At 46.9% G+C, this 17,845-nt stretch overlaps 1 protein-coding gene across 2 annotated transcripts in view; it reads left to right on the forward strand.

The window, feature by feature from the left end:
* The window catches only part of LOC142582506 (condensin-2 complex subunit G2-like), a 111,541-nt gene that overhangs the window by 69,633 nt on the left and 24,063 nt on the right, over positions 1-17,845 (forward strand). For both annotated transcript variants that reach the window (XM_075692314.1, XM_075692316.1), the window contains 3 exons: positions 7,843-8,076; positions 11,997-12,179; positions 14,529-14,648. In XM_075692314.1, the coding sequence (XP_075548429.1) occupies positions 7,843-8,076; positions 11,997-12,179; positions 14,529-14,648 (537 nt within the window). The remainder of the gene's footprint in view (positions 1-7,842; positions 8,077-11,996; positions 12,180-14,528; positions 14,649-17,845) is intronic.

Here is a 17,845-nt window from a genome sequence, read left to right on the forward strand (position 1 = left end):
TTAGTGCTCTACTAGTTGTTCATTTGGTTTTCTTTGCTTGAGGGAAACGGTCGTGTGGCATTAAAGGGATATGTATCTCTGTCTGCCTGCTTTGTCTTCTGGTCTGTATAAGGTTGTGCTTCTATTTCTTTTTGCACTGTTTCGAACACAATTTCATTCTGCACTCTAACATTTTCCCAAATACTCTTTCTTGAGATTTTCCTTGAAATTGGTTGGGTGGGTAGAGAAGCAGCCATTTTTAGCCAATCAAAATGTGAAACTTGGGTGATATTTTGGGCGTATGGGAAATTTTCTGCTTTAATTCAGTTCGATTTGTGCACTCTTTTTTGCTACGACTCTGTGGTTTCACCCTGTTACGCTAGACTCATGAATAACAGCTATGCACACAAATGCCTCCACTTCACTTGTACGAGGGCCTCAGTGCCCCTAATGTATCCATTTCACTCGGTTTTTCTCCTTCACTTGCAAGATCAATGCCTGTACAGCCTTTGTCAAAATAAATGAAGCCTTTAAACGCATCACTACACTTGGCTCCAGCACGTCCAGTTGGCATCCACTTGAAATCTTTGGAGTAGAAAGGGAACTCTCACCCCTGCACCCCAGAGTTTTCTAGTACTAAGAGTCCAACGAGAGCAACACGACAGCCAGGACTTAGAAACTTTCACTATCTTGTGGCTTCATTTCTTTGGAAGAAGGTTGTACCATGCTTACTTGCGAGCACTTTTTTTTTTCATAGAAAATTGATTTGAAGTTGGAGGGCACGATAATTATGCATGGAAATTTTTCTGAGGAAAAGTTCTAGGTTGTGAAGAGAAATGTAAAATGGAGATGGCTGTAAGTTGCACTTTGCTGCCACATGCCAACCACTGTAAGCTCACACAAAATATTGCCACAAGCATAACAGTTGGATGTGTAGCGGGTTTGCCGCTTCTGCAAAAGCTGAGACTGACGACGACGAAGACGCACCTTCAGTGAAGTTGTCGGATGGGACCTGTCTGCTTCCATTAGATTAAACTTAATAGCTTTTGCCATATACATAGTAACGTGACGGTTGGAGGTGCTGGGTAAACTGTTCCATGCACTGTGACCAACAGGAAGCTCTCAACTTAGATCGCGACACATTCGAAGCTGACCTTCGACGCAGCCAGCGACAACTAGGACTACCACCAGAACTGGACTTGCTCTCGGTAAAGTGTACAACCATGACAACCAGTTCAACAAGTAGCCAGACTGGAGAGACCACCACTCCGCCTGCTCCGTGTATTTTCAACACGCCGCGAACCCCAAGGTCGTTTCACAGCGACGCGTTCGAGGATGTTGAGGACGGGCTAGACCACTACAATCGAGTTGCCAGCGTCAATGACTGAGACTACTACCGGAATCTCCGGTATGTCTACTTCACCCTCAAGGATTCGGCACGCATCTGGTTCGAAAACCGTGAAGCTAGTTTGGCGACCTGGCGAGAATTTAGTGGCCAGCTGCTCAATACCTAACTACGGCAGTTCAGACTGGAAGGAGCCAGCAGAACGTGTTCTCAATTCCAGAAATCAAAGACCAAATGAGAGTCGCCATGTTCGTTGAGGATATGTTGCGGCTGTTTCAGCACGCTGATCCCGGAACGACAGAAGAAAAAGTACGTTTGTTGATGCGGGGCATAAAAGAGCAGTTGTTTGCAGGTCTAGTGCGCATCCCACCAGGTACCATAGCCAAATTCCTCAGCGACGCAGTGACAATGGAGCGTATGCTACGGCAGCGGTCGTCGCAGTACGAGTGCCCAGGGAACTTCACATCTCTCGTTGTCCATGGCCCCTCCTGATTTGACAACCCTAAGGGAGCTTGTGCGCGGTATTGTAAGCGAGGAGCTGCAACAAGTTCATGCTATGTCTCCTCAATCCCATGTTACTGCTTTAAGTGATGTGGTTCGTGAAGAGGTCAGGCAGCTGGTATAAACGCTCGTCGCACCCCCTCTCCTGATGTACACTGAAGCCTTAAGATCTCCTATGCCGCCAGTCAGCTATCCGTCCCGCCCTCCCATGCAACAGACGGTACAGCACACGTCAAGCCCTCAGTACTTTTCGAGCCCTCTGCCTAGACGTGTGCCTGCCTTCAGCAGGCCAGGGGGGGGGGCGCTGTTGACTATCTATAAAACATCCTCCTCTCTTGATACGCCAGCAGGGCGTCCACGATTCCCTTTCACCGCCGCATGCTGTCCACTACAAAAGTGTTTCTGCAGACATCCCCATTCAGGTCGACAACTACCTGGTCACAGCTCTCGTGAACACTGGTGCCAATTGTTCTGTGACGAGTGCTGAACTAGCTGCTGAACTGAGAAAAGTCGCGATGCCATGGCACGGACCAAGCCTTCGGACAGCAGGTGGTCATCTCCTGAAGCCGATTGGGAGATGCACCGCCAGGCTCCAAATCCGTCGGTCAACGTACGTTGCTTATCGTGTTGCGCGAGTGCTCGTGGAAAGTCATTCTTGGGATGAATTTTCTTTGCGAGCGCGGTACTGTTATCGATCTTTAGGAGCTGATTCTAACGTTTTCCGACAACTATGCTCCGTTATTGCAAGATATTAACACGCGCAAGACAGCACTGCGTGTTGTTGATGACACTGTGACACTCCCCTGTGAACTAGTATGTTTGTAATTGTTGAAAATGACTGCGACCATAATAGTAGCGGCATCACTGAAGGAAGCCTGTCGGTGCTCTTAGCTCAGCAAGTCCGTGTCGTCCACGGCATTATTCAACTGAACTGCTGAATGACTGAGCATTTAGTGACGAACTTCAGCGGCGAGTACCAACACCTGACATAGCAAACGGCCATTGCTCAATTTGAAGATATTAGGGATGCAATAGGTACTATGCTTGCTGAGCTTTCTGGAACCGCCAAGAGTGACACTGTGGTTGTCAGTACAGTTGATGTAAATCCTGGGCTCTCAGCCACACAAAGAGCAAATACGAAGTATTTATGCATGTTCAGTGATTGTATCGCAGCCACGTCAAAAGTAACACAGACCCCCACCGCGAAGCACCGTATTATCCTGGACTCGACTGAACGTCCCATGCGTCAGCGAGCCTGCCACGTGTCACAAAAGCAGCAAGCAGCGATTCGTTATCAAGTAAAGCAAATGCTAGACGACGTAATTCAACCCTCAACCAGCCCATGGGCGTCACCCGTTGTACTTGTGAAGAAGGACGACACTCTTCGGTTTTGTGTGGATTACCGCAAACTGACCAGGGTGACGAAAAAAAATGTCTACCCTCTTCTCCGCATAGATGACTCTAGACTCATAGATGACTCTAGTATTGGGCCTGTCTTCGACAGGCCCAATACTTTTCCTCAATGGATTTAGGTAGCGGATACTGGCAGATAGAAGTTGATGAACGAGATGACGAAAAGACTGCTTTCGGAGCTCCTGACAGCCTGTACAAATTTAAGGTGCTGCCCTTCAGATTATGCTCAACTCCCGTGACCTTTCAAAGGATGATGGGCACCATGCTGTCAGGTGTTAAGTGGGAAGCATGTCTCGTCTATTTAGACGTCATTGTTTTTTCTCAAACATTTGAACAACACTTGCAGCGACCTCATTGAGTGTTTCTTCTAATTGAATTGGCAGGCCTGTCATTAAAACCTGAGAAATGCCATTTTGGTTATCAGGAACTGAAGTTCCTCGGCCACGTTGTTAGTAATGAAGGTGTTCGGCCAGACCCAGAAAAGAGTATGGTTGTTGCCGCATTTCCAACAAACGTGTTGTGCCCCACATCTTGGGCCTCTGCTCATACTACAGGCGCTTTGTGGAGAATTTTTCCATGATCGCAGAACCCCTCACTTGTTTAACAAAGGATAATATCCTGAATGTTTGGGGTCCGGAACAGAGAGCCGCCTTATCCGAGTTTCAGCGGTGCCGCCAGACACTGCCCTTACTTGGACACCTTGATGAAGATGCCGACACTGAACTGCACACTGATGCTAGCAACATCAGCCTCGGTGCAGTCCTTGTGCAGTGGCAAGATGGCGTTGAATGTGCTATTGCTTAGGCTAGCCGCACGTTAACCTCTGCAGAAACGAACTACTCTACCACTGAAAAGGAATGCTTGGCTGTCATCTGGGTGTTAGCTAAGTTTCGCCCATATTTATGCGGTCGTCCGTTCAGAGTGGTTACCGACCATCATGACCTTTGTTGGCTAGCCAATCTCAAAGACCCTTCAGGACGTCTTGGCGGGTGGAGACTTCTTCTTCAAGAATTTGATATAATAATCGTCTACAAGTGTTGACGGAGGCACACTGACGCTGACTGTCTTTCGCGCGCTCCACTTGCAACGGTGTCAAGTGATGCTGATGATGGCGGGCATTTCCTTTTGACTTGGCTCAGCAACAGCAGGACAATTTGGAACTCGGGCAACTTATTGACTTTCTTGAAGGCCGAAGTTCGCATTCTCCACGGACATTCACTCGTTCACCATCTTCATTCTGCCTCCGCAACAATGTCTTGTATAAAAATAATTTCTGCCCGTCAGCGGCTGGACATCTCCTTGTCGTTCCATCCGTACTGCGTGCTGATATTCTGTGTCTGTCACAATGTGCCTGAATTTGACAACGTTGCTACTGGCCTAAGCTTGCTGAGGAAGTTGAGCATTGCGTGAATACTTGCCACGACTGCCAGCACTGAAAGACTCCACCTCAGCGCCCAGCTGGTTTCCTGAAGCCTGTTACACCACCAACACAACCACTTCAACAAATTGACATAGACTTGCTATGGCCCTTCCCTAAGTCTTTTGCTGGCAACCGCTGGATCATGGTTGTGAGTGATTACCTGACGCGATACTGCGAAACTGGAGCCTTCCAGCGAGCGGCTGCCAGTGACACTGCCATGATGCTTAGTGGTACAGCTCATTGCCGAGCCACTGCATACCATCCTCAGAACAACGATTTTATGGAGAGGTTAAATAAGACAATCGCTGATGTGCTTTCCGTGTATGTCGACAGCGAACACAAGAACTGGAACGATGTTTTGCCTTACATTGCATTCACATACAGCACTGCTGTTCAAGAAACTACTGGGTTCGCTCCTTTATGTTTACTCCATGGCCGTGAGACAACCACCATGCTGGACGCCATGCTCCTACTCGAACAATACAACATTACCATTGACGCGGAGGAATTTACCCGGCTCGCAGACGCAACTCGGAAGCTTGCACGCGAGTGAATCCGGAATCTGCAATCCATAGACTCCCTTGACTAATGCTCGCTATCGTGAGATGTTCTACCAACCCGGTGGTCAAGTTTGGGTGTGGACCCCGATTCAAGAACGCGGCGGGTCAGAAAAGTTACTGCGCTGCTACTTCGGTCCCTACAGAGTCCTCCATTGCCTTGGCAAGGTGAACTATGAAGTTCTCCCTGAAGACAAGAGTCGGTGATCTCATCGCATGCAGCTTACAGATGTCCATGTTTCCATGGTGAAACTGTACCACTCATGTTGAGGAGTCCATTCTCACATCCACTCGCCCTGATCCTGCTTGTGTGACACTTTCCTCTTCACAAACTTTATCAGTGTTGCTGTGTATGTGCTTTGTGTTCCCCCCTCCCCGCCCCCCACTGTTTCGCATTTGAAGCATAGAGAAGATTCTTTCTGGGAGGGGGGTAATGCCACGATTGGCTGTGCAGTGAGTTTGCCGCTTCTGCAGAAGCTGAGGCAGACGAAGACGCACTCTCAGTGAAGGTGTCGGGCGGGACCTGTCTGCTTCCATTAGATTAAACTTAATAGTTTTTGTCCTATATATAGTAATGTGACTATATTATTGCCCAGCAGCATTACCTTTGAAATAAGAGTACAGGGTCTATATTAGCAGGAATGGCAAAGGCCCTTTAGGTTCAGCTTCTGTCTGGAAATACACGAACTCTGATTCTGGACTGACCTATTCAGTCAGTAGCCTAGTTTACATTAACACATCGTTGACTCATTGCATTAATGTGCCAGGAGAGTAGATTCAAACGGGTAAATAGGCATGTGCGGTGCATTCAAACACAGCCGCTGGCTTGTGGCTCTCCCCCCATTCACTGACGAAAAGTACTCGCTGGAAGCAGGTTTGAGCTTGTTTCAGATGAAGGAGATGTGCCACATGTAAACACTTTTGCATAGTATTGCTTTGATGTGCTAAGAAATGCAATGCGCCACTGTCACATTCATGTAAATGTTGCTAGCGTCAACACTGATGTTGCTTGTAGTTTCCATATCGCCCTGTGGCGAAGCGATGCAAAGACAATCAATGCTGGTGTTCACTGTCCATGCACAACCTGGAAACTTCATAAAATTGCGAAAACCTTGCCACTTATGAATTGGATTGGACAGTGGTTGCACGCACCGTGTGCTAAGCTGCCATTTGCTACCATTATCATTGGCTGGAATAAGCAGATGACAATTGCCGCAGCAATTTCTGAAGGTACGATTACTTGAGGAAAAAAAAGAAATTAACATTTTTCAGGACCAATGTTCGAGGTGCAAACTTTTTGCGAGTATATATACAGTATACAGCCCAGCTCTGTTAATTTTGAAGAGTTCATAGTCGAAGGTACTGTCCACAGCCTCTGATAACCACTGGCATTATTGACAAGGCTATAAGCGCATTTTGCAAAAACCATGCATGTTTTGTCAGACCATGTTCGTGTTGTGAAGGACTCATGTTTTTGCACTTAATAGCAATGATCCCCGGTAGTGTGCACACTGTGATGCTCCTATTAGACAGTTTTAGTTTAGCGTACACAACTTATAGCGTACACAACTTATAGCGTACGCTATGCACTATAGTGTAGTGTACGATAGCTAGTGCACATTTTCTAGTTTTAGTTGGGCGGCGATATCCTGGGATCTCAGAGGCCATATGCCGTTTTGCGGCTATTTACCGCCTGTAGCAATAGGTGGCGCTGACATCTCGAATGTTTATTCGTTACGCTTTGGCTCGTTCAAAACGAGAAGCGATCTCGAAAACACCACGAGATTATCCATAATACTTTGTCATCGAAGCGGCTTAAACGCTAACTCGATTGCGTTGTGTACGCCCGCTATACCCGCTATTTCGTTTAGCATTCAGGGCATGCGCAGTGACAAACCGCTATTTTTTAGCGTACGCTATACTAAAACTGTCTATTCGCAAAAATGGGTACTAGCACTTTATCAGTGAGTGCATATGTTTCAGAACTGAGCCATCTCAAGTGACAACTTGGGCTCTCTGCTACAGTATGGCAAGGCCCAACACAAATGCTAAATTTTACATTGTCTGCCCCAAGCCTTCTCTGGTCATATTGGTGGTCGTCAGGAGGCACACACAGTACTTTCAGCCACCCTCATGTTGCTGTAGTCACCTGGCATTATTGTGCTTCTTGCTGGTATTGCCTTACCGAGCTGTCACTGTTATCAGGCTATCATTCTTGTGCGCAAGGTGCTTGTTGCATCTAGAACTTAGTGATAAATGTAGCAAATTCAACAGTGAGGTATCTCTGTAAATAGGGTTTTTGCGCAGGTAACATGGACAGTGTGGTACATTCTTAGATCTGCGTGAGCATTAGTGATTCTTTGGAATGTACAAGGATACACGTGCACGAATTTGAGTTCAGCCGTGAGATGGTTAACAAATGTGCTGTCCACTGTCATGTCTAAAAAGGCAAGCAACACACAAATCACAAGTACCTGCAGCAAAGTTAGTCTTAACTTGTACTTTTGGCAGTTTCCGTTAAAATGTTATCTGAAATGCAGCAACTGTTTTCATCGAGTCTTGTTTTATTATGCAGTTAAATCTGGTTGTAAGTACAATGAAGCATGACCTTTCGCTTTTCTCTGCAGTCTCTCAGCTTGCAGATTTCAGTGCTGAGTGCTGCCTCTCTACTGCCTCGTGATGAAGCCAGCAATCTGTCCCTGCGTTGCTTCTCAATGCTTCGCAACTTCCTGACTGGGACCAATACTGGTGCACATTTGACTCTGTCCGAGGAAGCCAAGCAATGTGTACTGTTTCTGTGCAACATGCACCGAGCAGCTGATGTCTTGGGACTGGTGGTGGAATCTGTCGAAGAGCTGCAGGTAAGTGTTGTGAGCCGGATCGACTGAGTAGTCCAAGCCAGCAGCCGGTTCCATTTCGGTTACATGGGAACTCTGTTGCTGTGTTCCTCGCTGTCATGTTTTCGCAGTCCAGACTTAAAGCCCATTGACTCCTATGTATTATGTTCCCGTTTGATATGTTGCCATTCTGTAATGTTACCACACCTTACTTTTTTTTTTTTTAATAAGGGGAGCCATAGGGAAAGGCTGGCTGCATGACGTAATGCTCCCTCCTATCATTGTTGCATTTACACTGTAGTCGTGCCACTGTCGCAGAACATAGTGCATGTTCTTTAATTATACACATGTGCATGTGGCATCTGTGGTGGCATTAGGAGTGCCGACACGTCTAATAACTACTGGCAGCTATACTTAGCTGTTTCTGACATTGCTATGGTGATTTGGGGCCTTCCTCACTGTTTCATTTTCCCGGCTGTTATGCTTTTTTCAGCACTCCCTTGAAAAACGTATCAACGGGGTTCTATATTGGGGAATGGCAGCTGTCGTGCTTTCTTTTGAAGTTTTCTCTAATTGAGAAATAGTCTGTAGGAGTCCAGTCTTATTCTGATTCACCAATTCTATCAACTGTTATTTTTTTTAAGTGACACTTTTTCGCCTCTACGCCCCCACTTTGTGGGTGCTGGATTCTGCTGCTTTGTCGATAATACAGCTTGGGCCAGTGGGTATGTGCTCTGGATATGTGAATTATCTTGTTTAATCCTTCAGAAAAAGGATAAATGTGCCACTGGGCAGGTGCCCAAATAGGAAAGCAGAACAAGAGGCAGGAAGTAGTTTGCTACAGAAAAGTGAAGTTGCCATCAATAGCAGCCGAGTGTGGAGAATGTAGTAAAGGAAACAAAATGGGACCAGAGCTGCACCGAGTAAGGAATGATGAGCTATATTGGCGGTGAGGAGATATGGAGTCGCTGTCTTTCAGAAGTGCCTTCCTTGCGTGGTATGAGGGATCACGAGGCGCGCTCCTCATAGGTTTCACTTACGGCACTCAATAATAACACCACGCGGCAGCCCTCCTGGACATTTATGTAGGTACTCTCAAAACGAGGGAAGTTTTTCACTGTCACTATAATAATCTTGGGCAGACTAAAAGCACAGAATCGTTTACAGATGCTATCTCTTTACCGAATGCGTACAGGGAACGCCACTGCGCGCGGTCGCCGCGACAGAGTCTCCCGAACCGGCTTCTTGCGTGAAAGGTAGCCACACGCTGAGAGTAAACCATGTGAAATATGTTCTTACAGTGGGCTGTCTGTATAACCAAATGGGGCATAATAGAATGAAGCCTCAATCCAGCGATCGCACGGGTTCGTAGCGACAGACTATGCGTCTGCATGCATGTCCACGCACAATGTTTTGCTTTCACTGTGAGCGCGTTTTCGCACCATGCCGTGAGCTTTAGGCCGCAGCATATGAGCATTTGGCAGTACATTAGCAACCGTTGTTGCATGGACGCTATCAGGACTGTTCAAAAATAATTCCGTTATAGAGACTTCGGCGATTATAGAGACTAGCTACGGCGACTGTGATGTGCCGTTGCGTTTTTGTCTTCTAAATTCTTGGACATTTTAATATTATTTCTCAAGTTGCGTCGCACTGTATGTTTATCAGTCTTCTCATCGTGCGATTTCCCTCTACTTCTTTTTCGTAATCCAATGCATTAATTCATAACGCACATGACCATATGCCGTGCCTATATTTAATGTGCGTCTTACCGCTCCCTTTCAGTTCCGGTGAACTTGCCAGTATCTAGCATCCAGTTCATAGACAAACCATCATGACATTAGCCAGGCAGCAGGCGCGGGCGAGCATTTCAGTGCACGTTTTCTGCTACTCACCGAACATTGCACAGTCCCGACGCCGTAGCAGAAATCTTCCTCACGTCTGTGCTTGCCGTATACCCGAGTTGTAGCCGATGGCTGTCTGCTGATTCTAAGTTTAGCCAGCCAAGCTTCACGCAGCTCCTTGCCCTGAGGCTACGTGTGAATAAGGCTGACACCGGGCTTCGTTGCGTACGTCCGGCACTGCTGCACCAAGCAGTAGCTTACCATGCTGCACGCCTACAAAGGCAGCCACTACCTATTATAGTACTTTCAAATGTTGTCAAGCAAACACCCAAGGCGGTAAATCCTCACCACTTAATCAGAACCGCGGTGCAGGTGGGACTTTAAACTTTCGTTTTCAGCTTGCTTCGGCGCTTCCGAAGCAGCCGATGCGGCCGCTGTGTCCACGTGATCCCTCATGCCACGTCACGCTGACGGTGGCGCTAGCTTTTTCACTGGTGGAGCTCGCCCCCAATGGAAGTGAAGACATTTCAGTGCACATCAAAAAGCTTCGCTTACAAAATTCCCACAAATGTGTGGGATCTGCCATCTCCTTACTTCTGGCACAATCCACAAGCTGTATTTACAAATGGTGACATCTTCTGAGGCAGAACATTTGCACGCAAGTGCAAAACATGACACATGCATTGATAACAAAATGACAATTTGCTATGTGCTCCAAATATCGATGGCTACTAATTAACCTGGAATGTGACGTTTAGAAAGTTTGGTTGACTAATCAAGTAGACGGGAGTAAGGCAAGCAAAAACAGAACCGGAATTTTTTATTCAATCTGGCGACCTTCCTCTGTCATGGCCAAGTTCCTAACCAGTTCTGTTTCTTGAACACCGGCAGTTACAATGATTTCGGTCAGCTGGCTTTATTTAGAAGTCTGAGGGGGATTTTAAGCGAGACCACTTGCACAGCCGCACTCGTTTCAGAGATTTGGGTAGGAGGTGATGGGTGACAGGGTTACAGTTTTTTTGGCCAGCCTCTGTGTTTAGGAGAAATGGCCCTTTGCCACATTGTTAAGCCCTTCTCCTAATCTGAACGCTTCTTTGGAGATTAGCAGATTTTTGGATGTCTAAAGAACAACGGAGAAAAAGTGTTTTTGAATGGTGGGCCACAGACCACACTATGATAGGTAAAGGATGCAAGAACATCTGTTGTTTGAAAAGCTTGTGGTGCTTGCTAAAAGACTCACTTAATGGGCATCACTGTATTTACACAAATTTAATGCACACCTTATTTCCGAGAGAACGAGTTTGAAAATTGCCTGCGCATTAGTCAGATACAAAACAATAACCATGTATATGACTGCCAGTGTTTCGTGTTTCTAGCGTTGTGCCAAGCTTTTTGTCAGCACACAGTACCAGGAATGCCCTCAGCCGCATACTTACACAATTCTGATGTGGAGTCACGTAAAATCTCTTAAAGTAGTGATGACAGTATATTTAAAAGTGCTTGCTTGAAAGTGCCGTCCGTCCCTGTGCGCTTGGCATCTGTAGCCAATGAAGCGCGAATGGCGATGACACGTCTCTTTCCTTATGAAAGCTTATTTAAAAGGGTTTGCCTTCTGTGAGGGTAAATTCTGCATGTCTCGTTTTTTCTGATCCCGAAAGTGGGTGGATGTGCTATGTTTTTCTTTTGTAAATTTGGCGCTTGTTGTATTCACATTCTTCTTTCTCCCCGCAAAATTTGGGTGTGTATTACATTCAAGAGTGCATTAGAAGTGTCAATATAGTACTACTTGGGATTCCTCGGCTATATCCTACCACATTCAATTGGAGAGGCCAGCGACAAATTGGGCGGGGTGATGCAATTAGGGAATTTTCAGGCACAAGTTGGATTCAGCTAGCACAAGACGGGGGCAATTCGAGATTGCTGGGGGAGGCGTTTGTACTGCAGTGGACATAATAGGCTGATCATGATATATAGCTACTTTCTGGTTAGAGGATAGGATGCGAATTTTTGAGGGCAGGTACTAACTACTAAGTCAGAAAAATTGCCACCACACTTCAGTTTGCAGTAAAGGTGGTAATTCCTCTTTAACCTACATTGCAGAACAAGCAGACACCAGTCAAGCAACGTCGAGTGCGCTTCTGCGTCGAACGGCGGCCTTGCAATCCTGAGCTGGGATTGCAGGTACTCCGGCAACTGTTGGAATCTCCTCACCTGCAAATGATGTTGCTCAAGCATCACACTGTGCCTCTGTTCGACACCTGGAATGTACTCTTGCGTATTGCTGTGAGTGCCTCTGCCTTCTGTTCCCTCTTGCTTGCTTTTCATGGCTGTGCTGTGTGCTATAATCTGCTATTCTGTGCCACATTGCTTGCCTCGAAACGCCATCTACAACTTCATTTACATATTACAATGCAAAGTAGAACCTTTTCCTAACACAGCTTGGAACTTGTGCTCCATACACTTGCTGCTCATTATTGAATGCTGCCACAAACAAGAACCAGTTACCGTATTTACCCGCATATAACCCGCCCCTGCGTATAACCCGCACCCCTAACTTTGAACTCGGCGGAAAAAAAAAAAAAAAGAACTCGCGTATAACCCGCACGTTTACCTGAAAAAAAAAAATGAGCGCTAGAAAGATGCAACTCACACTCAGTGATCATTTCGTTTTCAGAACATTTATTCAAACGACCGCCACCACGTCACTGCTTATCCGATTCTTAATCGTCGCCGCTCTCACTACTGCCATCCGAGGCTTCATCGCCACTCTCAAAGACGTAGTCGTCCTCGGAACCATCCAGACTATTACTGATCGCACATTTTTTAAAGCTTTTGCGCACCAAATCGGCCGGTATCGCTTTCCACGCATCCACGATCCACTGGCACAGCAATGGAATATCAGGCCTTCGCACGCGTCCCGTCGGTGTGAGGGCGTACATGCCGTCGGCCATCCACTGGGCATACAGCCGCTTCACGTGTGCCTTGAACGGCTTGTTCAGGCACACGTCGAGTGGCTGTAGCATGGACGTCATGCCGCCAGGTATTATGACGAGGTCGGTGCTGGTCTCGGCAAGGCGAGCCTTCACCGCATCAGTGCAGTGGCCTCTGAAGGAATCTAGTACGAGCATCGACCGGCGTGCCAGCAAGGCACCTGGTCTTCGCTCCCAGATTACTCGAAGCCAGTCACCGACTAGGCCACTGTTCATCCACGAATTTTCTTCCGCACGCACAACGATTCCTGGGGGCAGTGGAATGCTAGGTAGCGTCTTGCGTTTGAAAATCACATACGGGCGCAGTTTCGTGCCGTCAGCCAAAGCGCATAGCATGACTGTGCAGCGCAGCTTGGCATTTCCGCCGGTCAGCACGCCGACTGATTTGGAGCCCTTTTTTTCCATGGTCGTGTCCATCGGCATCTCAAAGTACACAGGTGTTTGATCAGCATTTCCCACCTGAGACAGCAAATAGCTGTGCTCCTTCCGAAGTGCGATCACATATCGTTGAAAGTTCAACAACTTTTCCTCGTAGGCTTCAGGAAGCCGCTGGCACATGGTTGTTCGCCGCCGCATAGAAAATCCATGTCTTCGCATGAAGCGCTGAAGCCATCCACGGCTTGCACGAAACTCACGTGGAATGTTCAATTCCCGGGCCAACTTCAGGGCTTCCATTTGCGCCATCTCAGTCGAAACAGCGTGGCCACGACTTCTCTGCTCCTCAATGAACTTCGCAAGCTGCGTCTCGAGGTGGGGGTACGCGCCAGTCTTCGGACCCCGAAACGCTCGCCTGTTCCGGTTCGTTGCTTCGAGACTCTCTTTTTTTCTTCCTCCAGTCGCGAATGCACGACTCGGCGACGTCATGCTGTCTTGCAGCAGCTCTGTTGCCGATTTCTTCGGCAGCGGCTATAATCTTTAGCTTCTCTTTCGCTGTGAAACACTGCCGTCGAGTCGCACTCATGATGCCAAAACAAAGCAGGCAAACAGTGCAAACTGGGGTAAGTACACTAAACAGCGCCTAACGCGAGGCTCAACAATGCTGGCCTTTCGTTGGCCCTTCATCGGCTTGACAAGCGTCGATGACGATGGGGATGGCGGACTACACGGGGAGGCCGCCGCACATTGCGGTGAAGCCGACCCCCCCCCCCTCCCAAGGAAAAAATTCGCAGATAACCCGCACCCCCACTTTTTAAACGCGTTTTTTCACATTTTGGTGCGGGTTATACGCGAATAAATACGGTATGTCTATCGGGCATTCTGTTGCAAGTTCCTGAAGTAGCTTAACGCGTATAGCAGTCAGGTTTTCTTTGCTTTTGTTAACTGTTTCTTTTCCTTTCTTTTTTCTTCTTCTTCTTTTTGCAAATTAGGTATTGGCCTTCTGCCAAGCATTCATATTGTATAATTTAATATTCATTAATGCCATTAGTGTTTCGTATTCTTCTGCTTGTGCTGTTCTTGCTGTAAACCTGCCTTCGTAATGTTTTTCTTGCACTGGTTAAGAGCCAGTGCAAACATGAAGTATAACTTGCTTCAGAGAGTAAAGCAACATTGCAGTTTGCTCTGTTCTTACTACAAGATAGCCCTTTGTATCCCCTTCATAGCACATCATGTTTACACCTCGCGTGCGGTTTTGCTTTTCTAGGACTCATTGAAAGACTTGCTCTCCATCTCCAACGGCAGAATGGTAGCTCAAGACGAGATGATGATGGCCTTTGACTTGTTCCTCCTCCTCACATACCTCCTTCAAGGCCAGAAACATCCCGTATGTATTCCTGATATGGGAAAAGTGTTTGCACTTTTGGAAATTCACACACGGATCTTGTTTGCAAGTTGTAAGTCGTGCAGAGGTGGAGCAATACTGCACCAATTACACCATTTTGATACTTGGTAAAATTGCTACACCAGATTGCACCGAAAGCAACCGAAGTTGTGCTACGCTGTGCCAGAACAGCTTTAGCTTTGGCAGGCATCTTTGAAAGATTTCCGACATAGTGCAGAGCATTGTAATCGGTCTCGGATCGCATGTAAGAGTAACTTTAGTATTCTGGCTGCCATTTGGCGCAAACATCCACACTTTGTTAAGCCTTGTGAATAAAACTAAAAGTAGAGGCATTCTTTTATTTCGCCATCTGAGCTGGTGAGTGAGGTCAGGCAAAGAGTTCTGGGGGCTTATCTGTGCCTCACTTTTGGTGGAGCAGAGTCATTGCAGGTACTCTTCATCGTAGTGCGCAACCTCATACGTGTGGTGCTTGCGAATCCCGATATCACGTCCACTGCATTGCTGCGAAACACAATCGCCACGATCAAAAATGCAAACTGAAAGGGCAAGTGGCAAGGGGACTCGGAAAAAGAGAGACCAAAAAAAAGGAGGAATGTCTCGCCCTTTAGCTTATTTGGGGTGCTTACACAGAGTCGCTCAACACGAACTCCAGATAGATGTCTAAGTGCTTCTAATAAGCAGGAAAGTGAAGTCAGTCACATGCAGAATCTAGATTTAGCTAGATTGTGCTGTCATATTACTTATAAAATGTCTTTGAATTAAGCACTGTTGTTCACTCACCCTATCTTCCTCATAACTTGTGTTGGAAAACACCTCCAGTCATTTCAGCAGCACCTAATACAAAAATAGTATTAAAAATGCCTTTAAGCTACTGTTCAACAGCTTTTTTAATATGTACTGCAGGATGCAAGGCTTTTGTTACTGACTCCCCACTTAATTATAATAACTCTAAATAAAAAATTTGTCTGCTCCATACTGCTCCAAAATCAGAATTTGTCTGCTCCAAAAATTGCTACCATCCCATCTCTGCTCGTGGCATTTCTAGCTTTTGTCTGTCTGGTTCACGTGTACATAGGACTCCTTTATTGAATATAGAGCTAACATATGTAATCTGGGATTATATTGCCTCTTTAAATATAGACGATGCTTTGGCATATATAACAGCCTTTATAATTGAGGCTGCTACAAAATGCATCCGTCAAACTAACGGACTGTCAAATAAGCGTCATATCCCACGGTGGAATAAAGAATGTAAAAAAAGCATGGAAAAACCAAAACAAAAGCTGGGGGGCGACTTTGCGACTTTCCAATGGCCCAAAACTTGATTAGACTTAAACAAATAAAGGCTCAGGGTAGAAGAACACATCAACGTGCTAAAAGTGAGAGTTGAGAAAAGTACATCTCTGGTATAACTTCCTACATGGACGAGACGAAAGTCTGGAATAGGGTAAATAAATTAATAAGCCAGCAGACACATTCTCTGCCCTTTGTAAGTAGCCATGGTGATAGCCTGGAAGATCAGGTGGATCGTCTAGGCGAACACTTTCAGTATGTTTAGAGTGCATCGCACTACACAGAAGCTTCCCTGAGGTTCAAAGAAGGTGAAGAGACGCAGCCTCTTAACCACAAAGATTCATCGAGCGAGGTTTACAATCGCCCGTTTAGCTTAGCTTAAAGGACCCCTGAAATGGTTCGGACAAATTACGTAGGCGCGTAGGATACAGCTAAAGTTAATCACTCGAATCAAAATTTGTGGGAAGCGTCTCATGTTTAGAGAGCTACAGAGAATTACAAGTTACCCTCCTCCATAGCCATGCATTTTCTTAACTCGTTCACCGAGCGATCGGGGCTAAGCTCTGCCTTCGCTGGCTATGGGTCATGATGGCACGTCGTGTCGTCTGCTCCCGGTTCTCTAGGAGCAAGCGTGTGAAGCCTCTCCAACCTCTCCGCCAGCTGCTTGGCAGTCGACCCCAAGCGACAGCTTCAAGCACCCTGCGTTGTGAGCATTCTGTAGCAGCGCCAAATGTGTCTGGTATTCCGGTAACCACAGGAGAGCTGGGCATTTAGACGGATGGGTGGAGGCATAAGTTTCTATTTACGCCCAAGCCCAGTGCTCGACCGCTGCGCCGCCCGCACGTACCACATTTCCAGGTACTTTTTTTTTCCCCGAAGTGTCGTGGCACGGGCCCTAAATATTTGTAGTTATTTTGTTTTGCGTTCCTGGCTGTGCCTGGGCGCGTAGTCTGTTCGGGCCAGCCCGCATTCGCAGAGCTTAGGTGTGTAGGCAAGTTTTAATCTTAAATGCGGGAAGCATTTGTATGCTTATCCAATGAGCAAACCATCCCTTCGTCCTTCCCGTAATAAGACGACCGCTTTAGAGATAGTGCCCGCAGCGGCGAGCGAATTTGCCTTTGCGCTGCCTCTCGCTTCAACGCCAACGAAAACCCGCCGTGGTTGCTCAGTGGCTATGGTGTAGGGCTGCTTAGCACGAGGTCACGGGATTGAATCCCGGCCACGGCGGCCGCATTTTGATGGAGGCAAAACACCCGTGTATTTAGATTTAGGTGCATGTTAAAAAACCCCAGGTGTGGTCGAAATTTCAGGAGTCCTCCATTACGGTGTGCCTCATAATCTGAAAGTGGTTTTGGCATGTAAAACCCCATAATTGAAATTTTTTTAAACGTCAACGAAGCAGCGAAAACACAGTGCTGATGGTGCTCTCAGCAAACGCCTCACTGTACCACTTTCGCAGATCGCTTTTAAGTTACAGGCGTGCGCGTTCTCCTCAACATTAAGTAAGCGGCGAGAACACAGCACGAGAAGCAGTCAGCACTCTTCGTGGCATCGCAGATTGCTTTCAAGCTGCAACGCGCATGGCAGTGCCATAACAAGCCGCTGCCTGAGCACGTTCACGGTTCAATAATGGTTCGACGTGGATGGATAAGGCATTAAAAAGCGATAACGGCTTATAATGATCAGAAGTTCATCAGCACACATGATGTGACACGTCCACCTGCAGTACTTTGCTTGCATCATCAATGCTCCTTGCGCTGTATTCGGCACCAGTTCATGTTGCTACTGAGCTGTCGTTAGTACTGGCCTAATCAAGTTTAATAACATTGGTAATGACACCGTGCTGCGTGGAGATGAGCAAGTGGCACAATGCTTACGCTTCTTAC

This window comes from Dermacentor variabilis, chromosome 5 (assembly GCF_050947875.1).
Source record: "Dermacentor variabilis isolate Ectoservices chromosome 5, ASM5094787v1, whole genome shotgun sequence".
Lineage (NCBI taxonomy): Eukaryota > Metazoa > Arthropoda > Arachnida > Ixodida > Ixodidae > Dermacentor > Dermacentor variabilis.